We start from the raw sequence: 19,454 nt of genomic DNA on the forward strand, positions 1-19,454 counted from the left end.
ACGTCTGTTAGGGGCTCGTCCCAAATCAATCGTTGTCACCGTTAAGTCCCCCTTGAAGGCAGTATCCCGCTCCGTTTCCACCCCGCGTGGCGCACCAGCCGCACTGGGGCCTGGCGATACACTGGGAGCACTGGGTGAGCTGGGAGCACTGGGGAGAGCAGGAATCCCCGCCCGAGAGGAGGCGGCCACACTGGCCCGCTTCGCATCGCAGCGGCACAAATGACGGACTCATGCACTGCACAGCGGGGAACAGACATTTAATAGAGAACCCGGAGAATCCTGGATATATCATTTTGATCAAACGTTTACATACATTGACTTAAAAAAAAAAGAAAAAAGGTCCCGGCACTTAAATCATTCACTACCAATGGCAGTTATAGATGTAAACATCTTTTTTTTTTTTTTTTTTTTTTTACCCAGACTACTAGTTGGGTGCTTCCATCTTACCTGCTGCAACGCCATGCTCCACACACAGTGTTGCCAGCCTCCGTCAGAGCCTCGGGAGGCAAGGCAGAGGCTGCAGTTGAGGAGGGTATGGCACGGCGGAGGGCACGGCAGCGGCGGCGACGATTCCACCTGCATCGGCGACACGTTGAGCAGGGCGTAGCTGAAGCAGGTCCAGTCGTAAGTGGGGTTCACGCTCAAGATACGCCGTGTCTCGCCTGGTAAAAAGTCAATTGGATTGAATATTATTTTCAAGGGGAATGGAGTTACATTCGGACCGAGGCGATGAATTTAGTTCGTTTGCAAACTAGAGTTGACAAATTTGGTATTGTTTCCTCCCCTCTGGCCCCCCAAAAAATGAGTGTGACTATGATGCTAATAATGTGCATGTCAATGGTGTTTTCCATTGTCAGCTAGCACTGAGCTAGCAATAAACAATATGCACGAAGAAATGTCAAAGTTAGGGTTAGTAATTAAGATATTTTTTTTCCCTTTAACGAAAAGTGACTATCGGTCCCAAATATCAGATATCGGCCAAATCTTGACCAGTAATAATGGGTATTTGGACCTAAAAAATGATAATTGTACTGAAAGTAAAGAAGAAAGTCATAGCAGTCTATCCGACTTTTGGTACCTGTGCGTTTGAACTGTCGGGTCCACATGCATTTTCCCGAGGCCGTGCACTTGGGGCAGTCGGAAGCCTCGCAGCTGGTTTCCGTGCAGTTGCTGGAGAGGAAGATCTCCCGCTGGTTGATGCGACAGTCGTGCTCGGACGTGCAGCTGACCGAGCTGCTGATGCAGGCGCCCTCGGGGCAGTTGGTGCACCACTTGCACTGGAAGGCGTGCTGGAAAAGCAAAAGACAAAACAATCAACACGGAGGAGACGTGTCCGGCCGACTTGTGATCGGGCGGGAACAACCTGCGATGGGCCCGAAAAGGTCTTGGGGTGCCGGGCCAAGCATTCGCTGCAGGTTTTGAGTCTGCGGCACTGATCCGGCTGACGGGGGGTTGGCCAACAGGGGGACTGGCCGGTGGGACAGCCCGTTCTATTGTCAAGAGTGGAGGGAATTCAGGCGACAACAAAATCTCCTCATCTTTTGACCAACTTGCATTCAATTTTGGAAATTTCATTCTCGATAGAGATACGGCAAAATGCTCATTTGGCCCCCTGATACCGATACCAGTTGGATTGTGATATCCCAATGCATTACCGTTCGGCGCTATCGGAAGAGGCGCAGGCCCCCCGGCACCAAACGCAGCTGCCGGTGGTGCTGTTGCAGGTCTCCGGCGTGGTCATGACGGCGCAGGGGTCGGCGGGCAGCGTCAGGTTGAGGAGTCGTCCCAAGGTGACCCCATTGAAGCCCCCCGATAGGAAGAGGCTGCCTTCCCAGCTGGTCATGGCCAGAGACACCGAGCGGTTGACCGAATCGCCGACGGCTGAGTCTGGGCGATGCGGAAGTGACGTTAGGACACAAGATGGTGAAACGGGAAGATGCCAAAAGATGAGGTGGACTACCTGGCTGGATCCAGGTGTTACAGTTGATCTGGTAAAGGTACACAGAGTTGCTATAATCCTCTGCTTCTGTCCGTCCCCCAACAATAACCATAGTGTCCTTTATCAGAGCTGCAGCGTGGAAGAAACGGGAGAGTGGCTGCAAAAAAAAAAAAAAAAAAAAAATCATGTAAAAAGCCAGAGATTATTTTTTTATTTTGGCTTGCACAAAAATAGGTATGTGTGCAACAACCACTCGGTAAATATTTAGTTACTGATCAATCCCAAAACCTTTAGAAATGTGTCTGCGAGCCAGCCATCCTGAATTTTGACAGTTTGTCATGTTTTACACAATTTGAGTCATTTACATAATGCAAATCAATTACAAATAAAATAATAATAATAAAACTAGACATTTTGATGACAGGTAATTTATGAAAACACCTGGCGACTATATGGCATGCGGCCAGAAGCTCTGCTTACCTTATTACCCTGCGAGGGTACCAGGAGCGACCAGGTGAAGTTAGGGTAGTAGAGGCTGTAAAGCTCCCCCGACGGCTCCACAGCCTCCACGTGGAAACGATAACCTCCAAACACATAGACGGCGTCGGTCTGCTCATGGTAAACGGCAGAGTGTCCGTATAAGCCCGTCGGCGGCGTGCCGGTGTGCGCCACGATGGTCCAGTTTCCGGTGTGGGGGCTGAACTCCAGCAGGTGGTGATTGAAGCCGTTTTCCGGGGAGTAACCCCCGATCAAGAGCACCGAGTTGTCCCGACGCACTGTCAGTGTGTGGCCCGCCACCGGGGGCAGCACTGAGCTCTGCCACGGAAGGGTAAAAGTTTAGGAGTCGAATCAGTTTGAGGTCCAAATATTGCAGGATCATCAAGAGAACCCCATTACCTTGTGCTCTCTCCAGACCAAACTGCTGAGGTTGAGACTCCAAGTGTCCATGGCAACAGAGTGCTGGGTGACTCCGCCCACCACCAGCATGCAGCTGTGGCTGGCTCCCATTTCGTGGCTGCTTAGCAGGGCTGCGGCGTGGTGGTAGCGAGGAACCGGCGTGGAACCCTCGTCCGCCGAACTCGTCAACATTTGAGTCCAGCGGCGCTCTAACACCGAATATCTAAAACCAAAGAAAAACTGTCACACACCTGTAGGCTAATTAAAGATGCATTTTTTCCTAAAATACTATTTTTGGATAGAAAAAATAAAATAAAAAGAGACTTTAAACAATTAACAATTAAGAGTATTGCTGCTGTGACTGCTGGTATACCTGTAAATGTTTCCAAGGATTCCCTCTGAAAGAGAGAGCCCTCCGTACATCCAAAGGTTGCCGTGAGGTCCAGAAACCAGAGAGTGGCCCATCCTGTGGAGGAACCTGTGGGCTTGGTTCTGTAAGGACGAAAGTTGCGTCTATTTGTGCGACGCTATTTGGGATTTGACACTTATGCGGTGTGGCGTTTATGCTGTACCACTGTCAGTTGCGTGTCCAGTAGCGTCTCCCAGATCAGGCTGTTGGAATCTCGAGGGACGGCGCAGTCGGAGCCGGCCCATGTTTCTGAGCACACGCACACGCCCAAGGTCTGAAAAAAAAAAGCAGACGGTATGGATAAGCTATTGCCACATTTACATTTCTTTTAACTTCACTGTGACTCCACTTACCCATTTAAAATAAAATAAAAGTTTTTTTTTGCGCTGCAACAATCAACTCAAACCCAGAACCTCAAGACTATTAGACAGCCGTGCTAATCACTAGTATAATGTGTCACTCATAGGAATAAATCTGAAGTGATGATCCTGCCACTTACTAAATTACAAGCTCCTCGTCCTTCTGCTAGCCCACAGTCTTGTGGACAAACGGGGCGGTCGCATTGAGGGCCCCCGTATCCCGGTGGGCACTGGCAGAGCCCGCCCTGGCACTGCGCGCCACCCGGACACGCGGGCGACCCATCATCAGAGCTACGGCGACACCGCCGCACCCAGAAGGACGCGTTGAAGCCTTGGGGTTTGTTGGATGACACGTTGGCCTCGAAGTAGACGGAGATGACACCTGGTGACCACGGAGGGGGTCGCGTTATCTGTTCAGTTGGTTTTAAATGGGAAATACCTAGGGGCGGGGCTTACCTGAGGTGGCCTCCACGGTGATGGGCTGCGTCCTTGTGGTGCCGCAAAACGCACCAATCAGGTTGTGGTCGGAATGTACCACGCCGTTGTCAAGGAAACGAGGAAGGCCATCGAAGACATACACGTACGAGCTCTGGAAAAAAAAATACAAGTATAGTAAATATAAAAAGTCTACACACACACAAAGTTCAGCCAAAGGTCAAATTTCCTGTTCTATTTCATCACAGTTTTCTTTCCATCCAACATTAGAGCTCCAAATATGGTTTGAAAGTAGTTTTCGCATAAGCAGCAGCGCTAACATGCTAACTCACTTTACAATGTGTATGGGAGTCGGGGTGTAGCGTGAGGGCAATGGGAGGACACGGATGCCTGGGGGGACAGGGCGCCAGACTCTCGGTCACCGATAGGACCCAAAGGCAATGGGAGAGTCCGCCTTTCCCTTCGGCGCCGCTCCGCCAGCCCAGGGATGAGGAGAGAGGAGCGGCGGGAGACGAGGAGGTGGACGAGAGCAGGACAGAGCGACCCTGGCACTGGCGGTAGCAAGTCCCATTGTTCCTAAAAAGGGGGCGCAAACATGTCAGCATTGATCAGCTAGTACAATGGTTCTGAATTGGGGCTACGTGAAGGCACATTTGAACAGTTTTTCCGCAGGTTCAAGAAAATATGATTTAATACTTTGAAATGCCTTAGGAAAGGAAATTTTGAGTTTTCTTTCAAATAAAAAAGCAAAACAAATCGAAATATGAAGCAGCCTACCGCTAAATTGAAGTGCGGTGACTTTTGTCACTCTAAAAATGTTCAAATGGGGGTACATCACTTAAAAAAAGGTCGAGAAGCACTGGTCTAGACGATGAATAGTTGTTTAGAGTATTTGTAAAATGTGCACTTACCTGGGGTCTCCATAGTAACCAGGCAGACAGGATTCACAATGCGGGCCCTGGGTGTTATGCGTGCAGTAACACTGGCTCGTCTGGTTGTGGCAGTATCCTCGCAGCGGGTCACCGTGCCCATTACACTCGCACTGCACGCATCCGCCGCCGCCAGCCAGGGCAGAGCCGAAACTACCCGGCCGGCAGTGCTCGCAGTGGGGCCCTGTGGTCCAATCTTAAAAGAGAAAATTCACTTCTATAGAATTGAAAGCAAACAAAACCATCTTTTTGAGGTCCCACCTTGGCATTCGTCGCAAATCCCTGGCGCAGTAATACAGGTGGAGTGAAAGTTGCAGCCGCAGTCCACGTCGCACTCGACGCCACTCAGAACCAGAGTGGCAGGATCTGACGTCCAACCCAGCGAGCATTCGCACTCGAAGCGCGGGCTGCCGCTGCACTGGCCCTCTCGGCACTCATTGTAGCACCTGCGGGTGGAGGAGGTTTCCGTTGCAAGATTTGGACTTAATAGAGGGGACACATAGTGGAAGTTTTTGTTTTAACGCAGCGACTCTCAAATGGGGGTACGTGAAGGCACTTCAGGGAGTACGTGGGCTTTTGACAGGGTTTCCGAATTTATTGCTTTAATTCCAGGGGGGAAGTACATTTGTCTTTTCAAATGAAAAGCAAATGATTTGGAAAATTTAGTATTTTATTACCAATCAGATATTTTATAGTATGCAGTAGGTTATCCCGTATTTGTTTTTTGCAAGCTGTGGATTATTAGACTTGGATCTTTTCTGTGGGAGCTGTCAAAGTCTTACGTCTGGTTGCAGTGCAACGTGCCATCCCCCGTGTAGCCCCGTTCACAGTGGCACTCGTAAGAGGTGGGCGTGTTGATGCAGGTGGCGAAAGGGTGACAGTTGTGGAGGCCCAGTCGACATTCTTCCACGTCGGGGCAAGTGGGGTAAGACCACACGACGTCTTGCTCTCCCACCTCCATGTGCTCCAGTTCCAACTCCATGTCCATGTCCAGTGGGCGAGGTGGGGCTGATGTCTGCGGCTCAGGGCTGGGGGAGAAGAAAGAAAGAAAAAAAAAAAATCCATGACTGTTTTCTACAGCGCCGGTCCTCATTTTGAAACTTACTTAGCGGCTCGGGCTTCAGCTACGGCCACGCTGCAGTTGAACACAGACGGGTCGTCCATTCCGGCCCAGTCGCCTCTCAAACATCTAGAACAGTAAAATGACAACGAAGAATGAAGCAGTCACATGATCACAGCCTTTGCCCTCAAGTGCACTTACTTTCCGATGGTGGGGTTGTTGTAGTCGCCGCACCAGCCGCACTGGAACGTTCGCAGGCAGTCGGTACAAGTGCTTAAAGCCGAACACTGCTTGCATTGCGGTACCGAATGCACGCTGGCAAAGGCAAGGAATGGTAAAGTTATAGTCGAATTAGTGATGAGATAACAAATATTCATCAAGCACTTATATTTTTTTACTCCTCTAGATGAATCGCTTGGTCGAAACATAAGAGCCGGCGCACTGCATCTTGCAGTTTCAAGGAGTCAAAAAGCACCACGAAGCTTCATTTATCCATCACTAACTAGGATTGTACCTGTCAAGTGTTGTATATAGTTACCTGTCATACCAGTCCCTGCACTCTCCATAAGGGAATTTGGTGAGGTATGCGGCGAAGTAGAAGCAGGCCTGCGCAGATTCGCACCAAGCGCACTGGCTAGAGTTGGAGAGGCACTCGGAACACGTCTTCCGCCTTGGTGGAGCCGATAGAAACGCCATTAGAGAATGATGAAACACCATCGAAGGGACCGGTCGGTTAGAACTATCGCATCTCACTGGTTGCAGACTCTGGGGCAGCCTGCTGGCTGGCGGATGGAGCCCTCCAGGCGTCCCCTCCTGCTGCACTGGTAATCACCTTTCTTGCTGGAGTTGATCTGCCACTCGCAGTAAGGGTCCTGGCAAGACAAGGTAGCTACTGATCAGGAATTTTTAAATGTATAACAGTTCATTTAACACTGCTTAGCATAGAAAATACGAGGGGTGTTCCACACCTGTATGAGTATTCGACTCTCGAGTAGTAAACGATACTAAAACCACTAATAGTTTTGAAAAAAAAAGAGATCATTTTAATTGTTAATTGTTTAAGTCACAAAAACACTTTTTCTCTGCTGATCTAAATTTATTGTAACAACACTATGCTATGTGTGTGTCATATTAAGTCTTAATTACAAAATGTGAATTTTCTTTTTAAAACTATCAAATGATTTTTTCATTTTTAATTTACTGTTTTTTTTTTATTGTGACTGCTTTCCCCTAATTGGTATTGGGTATGAAGACGCGGCATCAGAAATCCCTGTCAAAAATTACATCTTCGTGTGAATTTCTGACTTTTTGATACAAATAATATTCTCATCTCTGAATGATATTTTTCTTCCAAAAAGCCTTGAATTTTGACATTTTTTCCCCAAGAAATAAATTGCATTCTTCCAAGTGCACATGTCCAAAATTTTGCATTGCCTTGCAGGCCTACCTGAGTGCAAGCCGAGCAGTCCCTGTACTCTTCACACAGCGTGCAGTGCTGGGGTGCCAGCAGCAGATGACGCTCATGCATTTCCCCCTTTCCTTCTACCCGCACGCTCTCAGGGCAGGGCTCCATTGCAGGGCCCCGACGCAGGCAGCGAGACAGCGACGGGCACCAGCCGCAAGACTGGTCGGACAGACAGGCCAAGCAGGACATGTAGCCTGAGCAGGAACCCGAGCGATAGGGTTCCAGGAACAGGAAGGAGATTTCCTGCAGTCCAAGAGGGGAGAAGATGAAATGACGTTCCAGATGAAAGAGATATAGTTAAAAGGATACTCACGCTCCCTCCCGGCAGAGTTCGGTTCCAGATGAGGGCCATCTCGCTGGTCTGGCCCGAGCCAGAGTTGTTGAGGTAACCCTCGGCTTGGACCAGGTAATGGTTGCCACGGGTCAGGTTGGAGAAGAGCTTAGTCCCGTCAGGCCGAGACAGCAGCTTCAACTCTTTCTCCTGCTGGGCCGCCCAACGACCGACCACCTCCTGCTCGGAGACAGCGAATCAAAAGGGGTGTCGATTCGACCGGCTGGAGGCAAACTACATTCCACAAGGGTGTGGGGAACGGTGAATTTCAACATTTTTCTCGAATGTACGGCTGTGATATTTTTGTATTTAATCGATTTTGTTCTAAAAATCCCCTACTGCTCAAGCCAGTTTTGCATTGTCACGAGGCGCCCAAATGTGCTCACTAGTTGGCTGGAGTTGGGGCCCGACGCCACCCGAGCCTCAAAGTGGAGCCTCTGGATGCGAGCCCACATGGAGACGGTCTCGGCGGGAGGAGTCATGGGCGCTCCCCATAGAGGGTGGATGAAGCCCCTGAACTGCAGGGCCACGTCCATCTCGGTGGTGGGGCTGAGGATGATGGTGGTGCTGCGCAAGATGGACACCTGACGAGAGCCAGGGAAGACAGCGGAGAACGGGGTGGGGCAAGTGGAGACACATCAACAGAGGTACTTTTCTCGACACCGGTGGTTCTCAAATGGGGTGCCTGGACCCCTGGAGGTACGTGAAGAAACTTCAGGGGTTACATTTGAACAGAATCTCAACAGGGAAGGCAACCCTCCAAAATTTTTAAAAATGCTCTATGCAACTGCACTATATGGCATTCTGATTAATACTGTAGTTGGAAAATAACAATCAATATGCAAAATTCTCTTGTTTTTATCAATCTCACGGAGCAGCCATTTTGTCACTCGACCGAAAATGACATCGCAGTTGCTCACAGATCAGATAATGACCAATCATGTCTCATTGCTCATGTGACATTTGCATGTGAGGCCGTGATTGGTTGTTACGAGAGCCCAGAGCAATTGTGATGTCATATTTAGTCGACAGCTAGTGGCAAAAACAGGGTAGATTCTGCTGCTTGATTCATATTCCACAAAGCAATGCGCTGAGAGTAGAGAGTGCGGATAGAAAATATTATTGTAAAGAAAATTTGGAGGTTGACTTCCCCTTCAATGCTTCAAATTGCTGCGACAGGAACAAACATTTTCTTTTTTCAATTTAAAAGCAAATTGGAACGTGAAGCCAAGCGTTGCTAGCTTGTGTCACAGTCAGTAACAAATGTAGTTTCAAAGTTTATTAAAACAGAAACCGATGTCTTAAGTCATTTTTTTCCATCAAAATCTATCAAATCTGATCATCGAAAGACAATTGAGAACCACTGATCACTGCCGCTGGAATACTTTAAGACTGGAAAATGTACTTTTATGCTTTTTTTGTTTTGGTAGTAGTGGAATCCTTCAAGTCTGCACACTGGAGGAAGGGAGGACGGACAGAGTAAAAAAAAAAACGGGAGGAGACAATTTTTTGAGACTGGGACTCCGTACCTTGTCAGGCTGGGAGTCGTTGCGGGGGTGCTGGAAGGTGAGCAGGTGCAGTCCCGGGACATAGTTCTCGGTGCGACAGGAGTGGAGGGAGGTTAGGAAAAGGGTACGCTCCCCCCACCAGCCGTACGCCCCTGAGATCTGGTCCACACGGCACACACTTTGCTCTGCGAGATCGAGAGGGAGAGGTCAGCGACAGGGAGAAACACAATCTGACCTCGTGAGATCTCCACAATACTGCGGTGAGCCTGATGTTTGCCGGGCGGGAATCAGAGAGTGGTGAACACCGGCGATATGCACCAAACTGAGCGGTAGAAGGGGCCAATCAAATGAGCTCTTTGAGTGGCCGCTACTACAGTATCTCAGCTGGGTGCTGTCGAGCCAAGAGCTTGCGTTTCTCAATGTCAAGGAAGCCACCCCACCCTTCCCAGTATATTACGCAATAGACAGAAAGGAAAAAAAAAACAGTCGTAGATAAGCTGCTTCATAAGAACAAAAACATAAAAAAACTACTTTCTTACGCTGTATCATTCACAAAAGCTGTTCTCTGCTTTTGACATGTGCATCTTCCAACAAACTGGAGCGATAATATTGAATGAGAGGGTTTTGCTTAGAGGGTTTTTTTGTAATGCAATTGTGCATTGAGAAAAACATTTGAACAAAAAACCCATCAGCAGTGAGGCAGATATTAGAACCACAATTTGCTATGCTAAATATATTATTTAACAGCAAATGTTTTAATTAAACCTAGTGGTTCTCAAATTGGGTCAGAAGTACCCCTGTGGGTACGTGACAGCACTTCAGGGAATACACTAGATTTTAAAAGTGTTTTATTAGCAAATCACCTTGAATCCTTTTTGACTCCATGACAGGAACAGTATGGTTTCCTTTGAAAATTAAGAGGCAATTCATTGGAACATGAGCCAACTTAAGCCATGGTGAATCCTTTGCAAAGCATTTGTATGCCTGTATTTTGCAATTTTATATGGATGCGCGCACATTGTCATTAATGATGCAATCTTCCAGCAGATGAGCCAGAAATAAAACAGATCTTTTTTCTGGAGTCGGTTGAATATGACGCGATAAAAATTGTTGTTAGTCCCAGCCCAATTTTTTGATGGCAACAGTATCAGCCTAGACCGTATCATTTCTATTTCAATATAGAAACTCTACTTCAATGTAGAAATATTGATAACACTGGGAAATGCAATTATGCAGTATACAGTATCGATATACAGAATATTTATTTCAACCATACGTGGGCCTACTGCTACAGCTTTATTTCTAGGAGCTCAGTATTATGGGTGACTATGTAGCAACTAAACACTTGTAATCTTCCTTAGGATCACGTTATCCATTGGAAGAGCTCTTTCTTGACATTGAGAAAACACCCCATAACAAAACGTTTCATCTCTGACAAGCGCCCGAGCCGAATGGAGTCCCTCCCGATACATTTCTGTCAGTGCGTGGCGTAAATTTTGAAACGCTGGCGGCCCTCCTTCCTCCCTCCCTGACCATCTCACCTGACACGGGCAGGCAGGACTCGTTCTGAACACACCAGCCAAACTCGCCGGGCGCTCGGGCCAGGGTGGCCGGCGTGCCGCTGAAGACCAGGCAGGACTGACAGTCGGACAGAAAGCGCGCCAAGCCCAGGCAGCCGGTGCTGCCGCACTGCGAGCGGAAAAGGGGGGTTGCTGAAGTATTCTTCACAGCTCGCATTGAATTGTGTGATTCCTGTGTTACCTGATTCATGGGCTGATACTCGCGACAGCGGCCTTCGCACCAGCTGCATTCAGGGTTCTTCAGACACATGCTTTCATCCAGGGCTTCGGCGCAAAGAGCATCCTAGTCCAGAAACGCATTTTGACAAAAATACCACATTGCTCAAAGTACTTGCGCACGTTTGACATTTAAAGGTCAAGGTGCAAAGATTTCATAGGGTCTGTTAAAACAAGTTTTCTAACACATATATGTCACTTCTAAAACCGTAATTTGATTCAAAACTAACTTTGTAATGATGCACCTCAAGTGTTTTTTTGCTAAACTTGAGTCATTGCAAGCATGGTTACTGTATCTACTGCTAGGGTCACTGGAGGTGAAGTTATAAAGCTGGAAAGCAAGCTACACCAGACTCTATGCCAGGGGTGCTCAATGTATCATAGAAGTAGAAAAATAGATCAAAAAAGTTTGGGCTTCCCTGCTCTATGCCATAGAGATACAGTAGTTCACAATTTCCTATATGCTCCAAAGACTTTTATGTGTAGTAAAACTACAAGAGAAAGCAATACTGCACGACTACTCAAGAGAGTTCTAACACTGGTTTCTGTCTAAAAAAAAAAAAAAGCTTATGGAACATCATTTTAATTTTCCAAATATGCTACTGCATCAGGGCTTGTGTTTTGTCGCTCAAATGCGCTGATGGTTGCTGTACAGCCATGCGGATAAGCCTTTTGTCTCACCCTGTCACCTTCGCTGCTACTGACAAACAGCGGGACTTTGAAAGCCACAAGATCTCCACGGGTGACGCCGTTGTAGCCGCCGGCAACCAACAGCACTCGTCCCTCAATCACCGCGGCGACGTGGGAGTAGCGTCCTTTGACGGGCTCGCCACCTGCAGAAGAACACAAGGATGTAAATTAAGCTCAAACCGGAAAGATGGACGAAAAGCAAATAAGAGTAAACTCACTGAGCGACCATCTCTCTCCTGCAGACACCCACTGGTGACAGCCCAAATGGTAGAAGAAGATCTCCTCATCGTAGCACTTCTCCTCTTGGTAGTGGATGTGAACATTCCCACCTTGAGCAAACAATTCACATTAAAAGTCAACAAAGTCCAGAAAAGGTTTGTCAGCTGAGGCCCGTGTGTCCACGTAGGCTCACCGTAGACCACCATGTAGTTCCCGATGACGGTGGCTGAGTGGAAGGCCCTCTCTCGGGGGCCCGTAGCCGGGTAGCGGGAACGGAAGGCCGTCCAAAAGCGTTGGTCGACGTGGAATGCGTCGGTGTTGTTCACACGCACGCTAAACCTTAGGAAACACATACTCCCATCACTTATTTGACAAGAAGAAGATTCTGTATTGTTCAGGCATGAAACGGTTACTAGGCCTAAAGATACGTATATAATGCTTTTGGAAATTCTGAATTTAAAGTGATATATTAGGGCCGAGGCAAGCAGTTATAGCTCGTTTCCGCCTTTGCCTGTTTTTTTTAGGTTTTTTACCTGGCGGTGGTCGGCCGGTGACCCCCGTAGACCAAAAGTGTCCTGGAGGGGCTATGGAACACCATGGAGTGACCGGCGGTGGCCGGGGGCTTCCCGCCGGTAGGCTGGACCAGCTCCCACCGCCCGGAGCCCCTCAGGTTGAACCGATAGAGGGAGGAGGAAAACATGTCCTCCTCAGTGCGACCTATGATGATGTACACTCTTGTCATGCTTGCAGCTACCGTGCAACAGTACATTACTGTTTTTTTTGCTGAAGGCAGCTAATTTGTATAAAACAACAGGAGCATGTCGCATTCAAAGCCCACCTCCAAACACATAGAGGTAACTGTCCACCACGGCCGCGGCGTGATTGGCCAGATTGGGGGCGCCGCCTGAGTTGGGAAAGCCAAGCTGCTGCCAGTCGTCCTCCAGGGGGCGGTACATCCAAACGTCGCTTGCCAAAGAGCCGTTGGCCAGCTCCCCACCAAAGATCACCATCTTTCCCGCCCATTCCACGGCTGTGTGGGAGTGTCGCGCCAACTGTTGGCAGAGGACGTTGTTTTCGAATTTCAATAATACAATTTGTTTCCACTCGATTTGTGAAGATGTAAAGAACTAAAAGCTCCTAGCCATTTACATCGTTAGCAGCCCGGGGCATATATTAAAAATATATTTGGACATAGCCAGTAATGTAATTTAGAAATGTAATAAAAAAGTGAAAACAAAATAAAGTTAATCAACAACTTATCGATTATAATCGAATATTGAACAAAACTTACAGGTGAGTGACCGTAAGACCTGCTTTCCCACTGGTTGGAAGTGAAGTTATATTTGTTCAAGTCACCAAGCGCTCTGTTCAAGTCAAATCCTGGATTTTTTCAAAAACAAGAAAAACAAACTGTTACTTAAAATCTAAAAAATAAAATGTAATGTATTTAAGCATTGGCAAATTCTACTCTCACCTCCAAATAAGTACATAGCCCCAGTGGAGGACAGGTAAACGCCAGCAGAACCCGTCCTGGGTGACATGTAGGGGTCTCCCTCGCTGATGCGCAACCACTGCCCCGCCCCGTTGTCGTCATAGAGACCGAGCAGGCAACTGTGACCGAGGAAGCCGTTGTGACACAGGCAGCGCTCTCCTTTCTGATGCAAGAAAAAAAAAAAAAAACACAAAAAATGTAATACAAAAACAACAATATGGAACAGGGAAAAAGGTCAAACCTTTTTCGGGATGAGAGAAGAGAGTCTAATATGTCATTTGGTAGTTTCTGTGTTGACATAGTCACAGAGTAAAAAGGTTTTCACTATTGGCAGAAGGCTTGGTCACTATCTCCCATGAATAGTAAAAGACCCCAAAACAATAAACTCGAATGCATGGATAAAATTGATTTCTGGCCCAAGATACACTATTCCAAACGTCACCTTGTCACACTGGCCGTGCACCGAGCAGGCGTGGGAGCACAGCGGCGCGGAGCAAGAGGCCCCGCCCCAGCCCTGCTGGCAGTGGCACTTGTGCGTGGACGGGTCGCAGCGCCCGTGGCCGCCGCAAGCTCCGGGGCACACGGAGAAGGTGTAGGTGGCGTTGAAGCCCAGCAGGTTGTAGTTGGCGTCGCTGAAGAGATGGAGCAACATCTAGACAAACGGGAAGAGAAGGTCAGAATTCAAATTGGCCACACGTTGCCAGGAGCGGTTAAAAGACAAGGACCTTCCCGGACGTGGCCTCGATGGGCTGCGGCAGTGTGTTTCCGCTCAGGCTGGCCAGCAAGGGGCTTTGGTAGGAATCGCCGTCGTAAACAAACAGGTAGTCGTAAGTGCACTCTGTGTCCATGAAGGTAAAGTTCAGCACGATGCGATAGCTGCTGCTCGGCGCTGCAAGGATGGAAAAATCAGAGGCCGGTTGTTCGAAAGGGCTTCTCATTGGATATGGGGATTGCAGATTGCGTCAAATCTTGAATAGGGGAAAGCGCTCCTTAAAAGACTTGTAACGTAGTGTCTTGACGTGCTCAAGCTGGAACACAAACCTTTAATGAGCCACTCGCAGTTGCCGTTGACCGAGTAGTTCCCGGGTCCGTCGGTCACGTAACCCGGCGGCCCCCTCAACACCTGCCGGTGACCCTTGCAGTCGCCCGCCTGGCATGCGGGCCACCCCGCCAGCAGCGCCAGCACCAGGAGGAAGCAGACGGGCAGGGGGGAGGCCATCCCTGGTGCTGCCTGTGTGAGCAGGGGAAGAAAATAGCAACATGAATGGGAAGACTCGTTTTAATGCTTGTGCATTGGAGATTACAAACCATTGTCCTGCAAATTCAAAATTCCCTACATTGAGAATACCCCGCCTTCAGTATTTTTTTTATTTTTTTTATTGACACGATTCTGCCATTTTTCATGACGCCATTTTCATATCACATCGGTTTGAGCTCCTCGAAGGAAAATGCACTCCATCTGATTAAAAGTATGTTTACCAAATCCTTTTGAGACATGACATTTATAGTGGAATTCCCTCTGTCGCCTCGTTTTGTAGTTTATGATTTTCACGCAGTATTTACATGTTTATTGCAGGCACAGCAAGATAAACCAAATTATGACCGCCAAATGCTGACTTCCTTTTTATATTTTTTCCCCATAACATATCTCCCCTAATTTTGAGGTATTTGTGATGAACCCTACAACAGTACCTAAATTTGTCATGAGGGTTATTTTTTCTTTAAAAAAAAAAAAAAAAAAAAAAAAAAAAAGATCCCGTTTTGGGCTGGAAATAAATTTTAATATTTGCTCGCTTTTTTAAGTCTTTAAAATGTCACAACTTACTTAAATTCTACATACTGACAGCATTTAAACACAATTTAACAAAATTATTTTCAGTGACAACCGTCTTAATCATGAAGAGTTGTTTGATTTGATTTTGTCACATACATACAATGTCTTTGTGTAATGAATTGCTCTTGTTATCCCAACATATGTGTCTAGATGTGTTCCTATATTACAAATTACACTAATTGTGGGAAAATATAAATCTGTAAAGGAGGAGTGCTAATTTATACATACAGTATATATGGAGTATCAGTCAAATGTTTGGAAACAGCTATTTTCACAACCTCTATACTTAAGTCACAAATATACAGACATATTAATAGAATTATTTGGGTAGCAAAAAACTTGAATGAGTCATATTTATAGATTACTTATGGTAGGCACATTTTCCCCAGACGATAGCTTTGCACATGTTGGTATTTTATTTGTCAGATTTATGAATTGGGATGGTTTCAGGTCACAGATGTGCATGCTTTGAGATAATCGCAATTATTTGATGCATTATGAACTACAATGAATTTCAGGTCATAGATGTGCATAATTATGTAATGCAATACAGGTAGTGCTTGATCTCTTAAGTGAATTAGAACGTGTTTCCAAAATTTTGACCGGCACTGTATTACGGAACGTAACAAATTCAGTATGCTATGTATAGTACATATGTAGCAATTAAAAATGCTTGCCAACCCGGACTTATTAAGGGAAACAACATCTCAAAACGCTTTATTTGTTGAGAGTTTTCACTGCAAACTTGACTTAACTTAAACATTGTTTCGGTCACGTAAAACAGGCTATTTGTCGTTATATGCGTTTAACGCAGAATAATCGCGAAATGTCCTGAGAAAAACACTGAACACAAACGATGCTACACCGTTAACCAGCCATGGCCCGTTAGCTCGCTAATTAGCTAGCTAGCTTCAGTTTCATGACATTTTATCAACAAGCAGTACGTACCAATTCCCGTCTCTTCGTCCCCGTAGCCATTTACATCTTTTTATCTGTTTCTCGTTAGTCCCCTAAGAAAAACAAGCCGCTCGTTGGCTCGTTGTTGTTACGGGGAGAGCGTGAAAGCCGTCCGGCCGGCTAGCAAGCTGCTAACAACAACACGGCTGGCTATCCGCTAGGTGGCTAAAGCGAGCGCAGCCTCAGTCCCAATCCAGATGCGCAGTCAATCCGGATCAGGCATTATTGATGAAGGGCGGCGTAACGCGGGCTCCGGCGGACTCCTTCTGGAAATGACAAGGCCGGGAAGCAGGAAGACGAGGAGTTAATTGTCGGTTCTCTTCACAGAAGGAGCCGGAGATATAAGACAGATGTCCGTTGTTGTTTTGGTCGGTGGTCGACACAAAAGCGAGTCGGGCAAATCTGGTTCAACAGCGACACCCAGTGGAGATGCCCTATGACTCACATCTGGATCACATTTGACAGTCAAATACGTTTATAACAATTTATACTTCATTCATTTTATTTCATTATTTTAGGAAACGAGTGCACGTGTGAACGTATTATTGAAATATTATCTGCGAGGGTCATCAACTTGGCATCTGTTAAATTTAGCAGGAAACACAAAAAAAAGACGATTTATGACTTGCCTTTATTATTCTATTCTATTCTATTCTATTCTATTCTATTCTATTCTATTCTATTCTATTCTATTCTAATACATTACAGTGCTCTAGTTCGGTGGTTTTAAACGGGGGCACAAATATTGAATCAATACTATGGTCAAAGGTGAGCAAGTACAATTTTTTTTTGCTTGTCCGACATACGTCAGGGCCCCGCCCCCTTTCCGTCATTGTCATCCGTCAGTTTTTCAAGCCAGACAAAATTGTGTAATCGGCATTCCGTCAGTCCATCGGTGTATTTTTGCTAAATTGTGGTCAGGACTCTTTGGCAAAACGTTTTATGTTACATTTTTTAGTACTGATGAAAATAGCTATTAATGGCACACATTTTCAGGAGACAATCTGTACAATCTATGTTCTGCAGGGCTACCACCATAAATAATGTTCCAAATATGTCAATGGAATATTTTTACAAATTCATACTCTGCTATTTGGGACTGCTACTGGAGTAACAAAAGAAAATTATGACAGTTTGAGCAGTGAATGCTGAACAGGAAATCCACAAAAAAGGTGCCAAAGATTTTTTCTCTTGCGGCTTCAAATCTTCTGCAAAGCTTGTTTGCATTTATGAACAATACAATTATTCTTGGTTGTCTTGCCTTCTTGTCAATCAGTATTATAAAAAAATAAATGAAGTAATCACCCATGAATTTTAAATAAATAACAAACATGTGCATGCGGGGATAGTGCATGTACAATTGTTCTTAATTTGTCAGGACTTTTTTTGCATACACACTGATGTTTTGCAATATTTTTTCTAATTGACGTTATTAAAAGAGATAATGACAAGCCCGCACCTGCTTGCATGTATGCATGTTGAGATCATGCACTTCTCCAAGCAATAGCAGCAAACGCCCTAAACCTACAACCCTAAGTGAAAAGAGGAAGGGGTTTGTAAACCCATACGTGCAATTTAAAAAATGCATACTTTGCATTCTGGTCAAATGCATAGTTAACACTCAACACTAAATAAATTTGATCGGGAGTATGTGATGCACTTTTTCTCACAGCTGAAAAGCTGTATTATACTAATTATTACAATCAAATGACATTTTATTTATGGTCAATACTCATTTTACCTTTAAAAAGTGTTAGCAAATACATGCAGAAATACATACATTAAAATACACACACCTTAAATTTAGTGTATATACTTTGACTAAAAGCTAATTTAAAATGTATCACGGTGAAAAATGAAATAAGCTATATAACATGTTGTGTTTAAAACCCGCCAAAAACATAATTATAATATATATATATATATATATATATATATATATATATATATATATATATATATATATATATATATATATATATATATATATATATATATATATATATATATATATATATATATATATACAATGCAATGGAGAAAATGCAGTGATACGTTTTTCAGCTACATCGTCCCCTATAGTAATGATAAGAAAAAAAAAAAAAGAGTCAAAAAAAGCACAAGTTCTTCACGAAGCTTCATTTATCCATCACCACTCTAGAGCAGTGGTTATGAAATGGGGGTACAAATACCCTTGGGGGTACATGAATAACTTCAGGCAGTACGTGAGATTTTAAAATGATTTTTCATCGAATGATTTTTGATACTGTGATAGAAACAGAACATCTTTTCAAATTAAGATCAAATTAATTGAAACATCTAATCGCTACATTATGTTCAAGATGCCATTGCAATACTGTATACGCATTTTTATTTAGTTGACGTTTGTATCGATCACATGCATGGTTAAAGGAGGAAGTTCTTGCATTTGGAACCGAGGAGTGAAAGTGATACTGGCATCACAAATGCATGTTCAGCTCATATCTTGCCCATGTACGTATAATGCTAAAAAAAAAATATGATGTACCCATTCACATGTGAATGATTCACATGTTTTTTTTAAACGCGCCGCGATTGTATTGTAGGATACAAAAAGTGTCACATTGCTTCGGTGCGGGTCAATCACAAAAAACAAGAAGTGGAGATAAGAAGGCGTGAAGAAAACAGGAACCTGTCTCAAAAAGACGATGACGGGAAACCGGCTCGCTTTCTTGCTCAGGTGAATGCAAGCAACATGAAATAAATGATTGCTGTTTGATTACACGGCGATATATTTGTCTCGGACATGACTCGGACTCGTTGGCATTTGACTCGGACTCGTCTTTGACTCAGCCAATGGACTCGAAAGTTATTTTTACTGCCTTGACCAAGTCTATTATTTTCTTCCTGAAAATGAACTTCTACAAAAAAAAAAAATCTTGAAATAACATTTTTCAGATGATCAAAATAGCCACCTGATTGGTTAACCTGACCGCGAGCGCAGTTTTTTTCTTTCAGTCGTGTCAGTCAAAATCGGAATCGGGCTTTTGTGACTTGGCCTTAGATTAGACTCTGACTTATGTGACTGGGACTTGAATGGGACTTGAACCTTTGTGACTGGCTTAGACTCGGATTTATGTGACTCAGACTTGAAT

General features: G+C 45.4%; 1 protein-coding gene across 1 annotated transcript in view; it reads right to left on the bottom strand.

The window, feature by feature from the left end:
- megf8 (multiple EGF-like-domains 8) overlaps positions 1-19,454 on the bottom strand; it is a 28,456-nt gene that overhangs the window by 7,862 nt on the left and 1,140 nt on the right. The window contains exons 2-38 of the mRNA XM_088409873.1: positions 16,312-16,586; positions 14,571-14,760; positions 14,255-14,418; positions 13,972-14,181; positions 13,512-13,692; positions 13,329-13,417; positions 12,876-13,089; positions 12,571-12,754; positions 12,231-12,376; positions 12,037-12,147; positions 11,810-11,961; positions 11,094-11,195; positions 10,874-11,021; positions 9,354-9,517; positions 8,211-8,408; positions 7,807-8,004; positions 7,476-7,736; positions 6,782-6,900; positions 6,567-6,698; positions 6,230-6,343; positions 6,074-6,157; positions 5,751-5,996; positions 5,230-5,414; positions 4,951-5,164; positions 4,372-4,615; positions 4,061-4,193; positions 3,745-3,986; positions 3,409-3,519; positions 3,210-3,328; positions 2,837-3,059; positions 2,420-2,755; positions 1,961-2,096; positions 1,656-1,887; positions 1,364-1,490; positions 1,079-1,289; positions 448-662; positions 40-235 (exon numbers count right to left, since the gene is read on the bottom strand). Coding sequence (XP_088265999.1) covers positions 40-235; positions 448-662; positions 1,079-1,289; positions 1,364-1,490; positions 1,656-1,887; positions 1,961-2,096; positions 2,420-2,755; positions 2,837-3,059; positions 3,210-3,328; positions 3,409-3,519; positions 3,745-3,986; positions 4,061-4,193; positions 4,372-4,615; positions 4,951-5,164; positions 5,230-5,414; positions 5,751-5,996; positions 6,074-6,157; positions 6,230-6,343; positions 6,567-6,698; positions 6,782-6,900; positions 7,476-7,736; positions 7,807-8,004; positions 8,211-8,408; positions 9,354-9,517; positions 10,874-11,021; positions 11,094-11,195; positions 11,810-11,961; positions 12,037-12,147; positions 12,231-12,376; positions 12,571-12,754; positions 12,876-13,089; positions 13,329-13,417; positions 13,512-13,692; positions 13,972-14,181; positions 14,255-14,418; positions 14,571-14,760; positions 16,312-16,341 — 6,361 coding nt within the window. The 5' untranslated portion in view covers positions 16,342-16,586. The remainder of the gene's footprint in view (positions 1-39; positions 236-447; positions 663-1,078; positions 1,290-1,363; positions 1,491-1,655; positions 1,888-1,960; positions 2,097-2,419; positions 2,756-2,836; positions 3,060-3,209; positions 3,329-3,408; positions 3,520-3,744; positions 3,987-4,060; positions 4,194-4,371; positions 4,616-4,950; positions 5,165-5,229; positions 5,415-5,750; positions 5,997-6,073; positions 6,158-6,229; positions 6,344-6,566; positions 6,699-6,781; positions 6,901-7,475; positions 7,737-7,806; positions 8,005-8,210; positions 8,409-9,353; positions 9,518-10,873; positions 11,022-11,093; positions 11,196-11,809; positions 11,962-12,036; positions 12,148-12,230; positions 12,377-12,570; positions 12,755-12,875; positions 13,090-13,328; positions 13,418-13,511; positions 13,693-13,971; positions 14,182-14,254; positions 14,419-14,570; positions 14,761-16,311; positions 16,587-19,454) is intronic.

Source organism: Hippichthys cyanospilos, chromosome 3 (genome assembly GCF_059441005.1).
Source record: "Hippichthys cyanospilos isolate Australia breed blue-spotted pipefish chromosome 3, RoL_Hcya_1.0, whole genome shotgun sequence".
NCBI classification, from domain to species: Eukaryota; Metazoa; Chordata; class Actinopteri; order Syngnathiformes; family Syngnathidae; genus Hippichthys; species Hippichthys cyanospilos.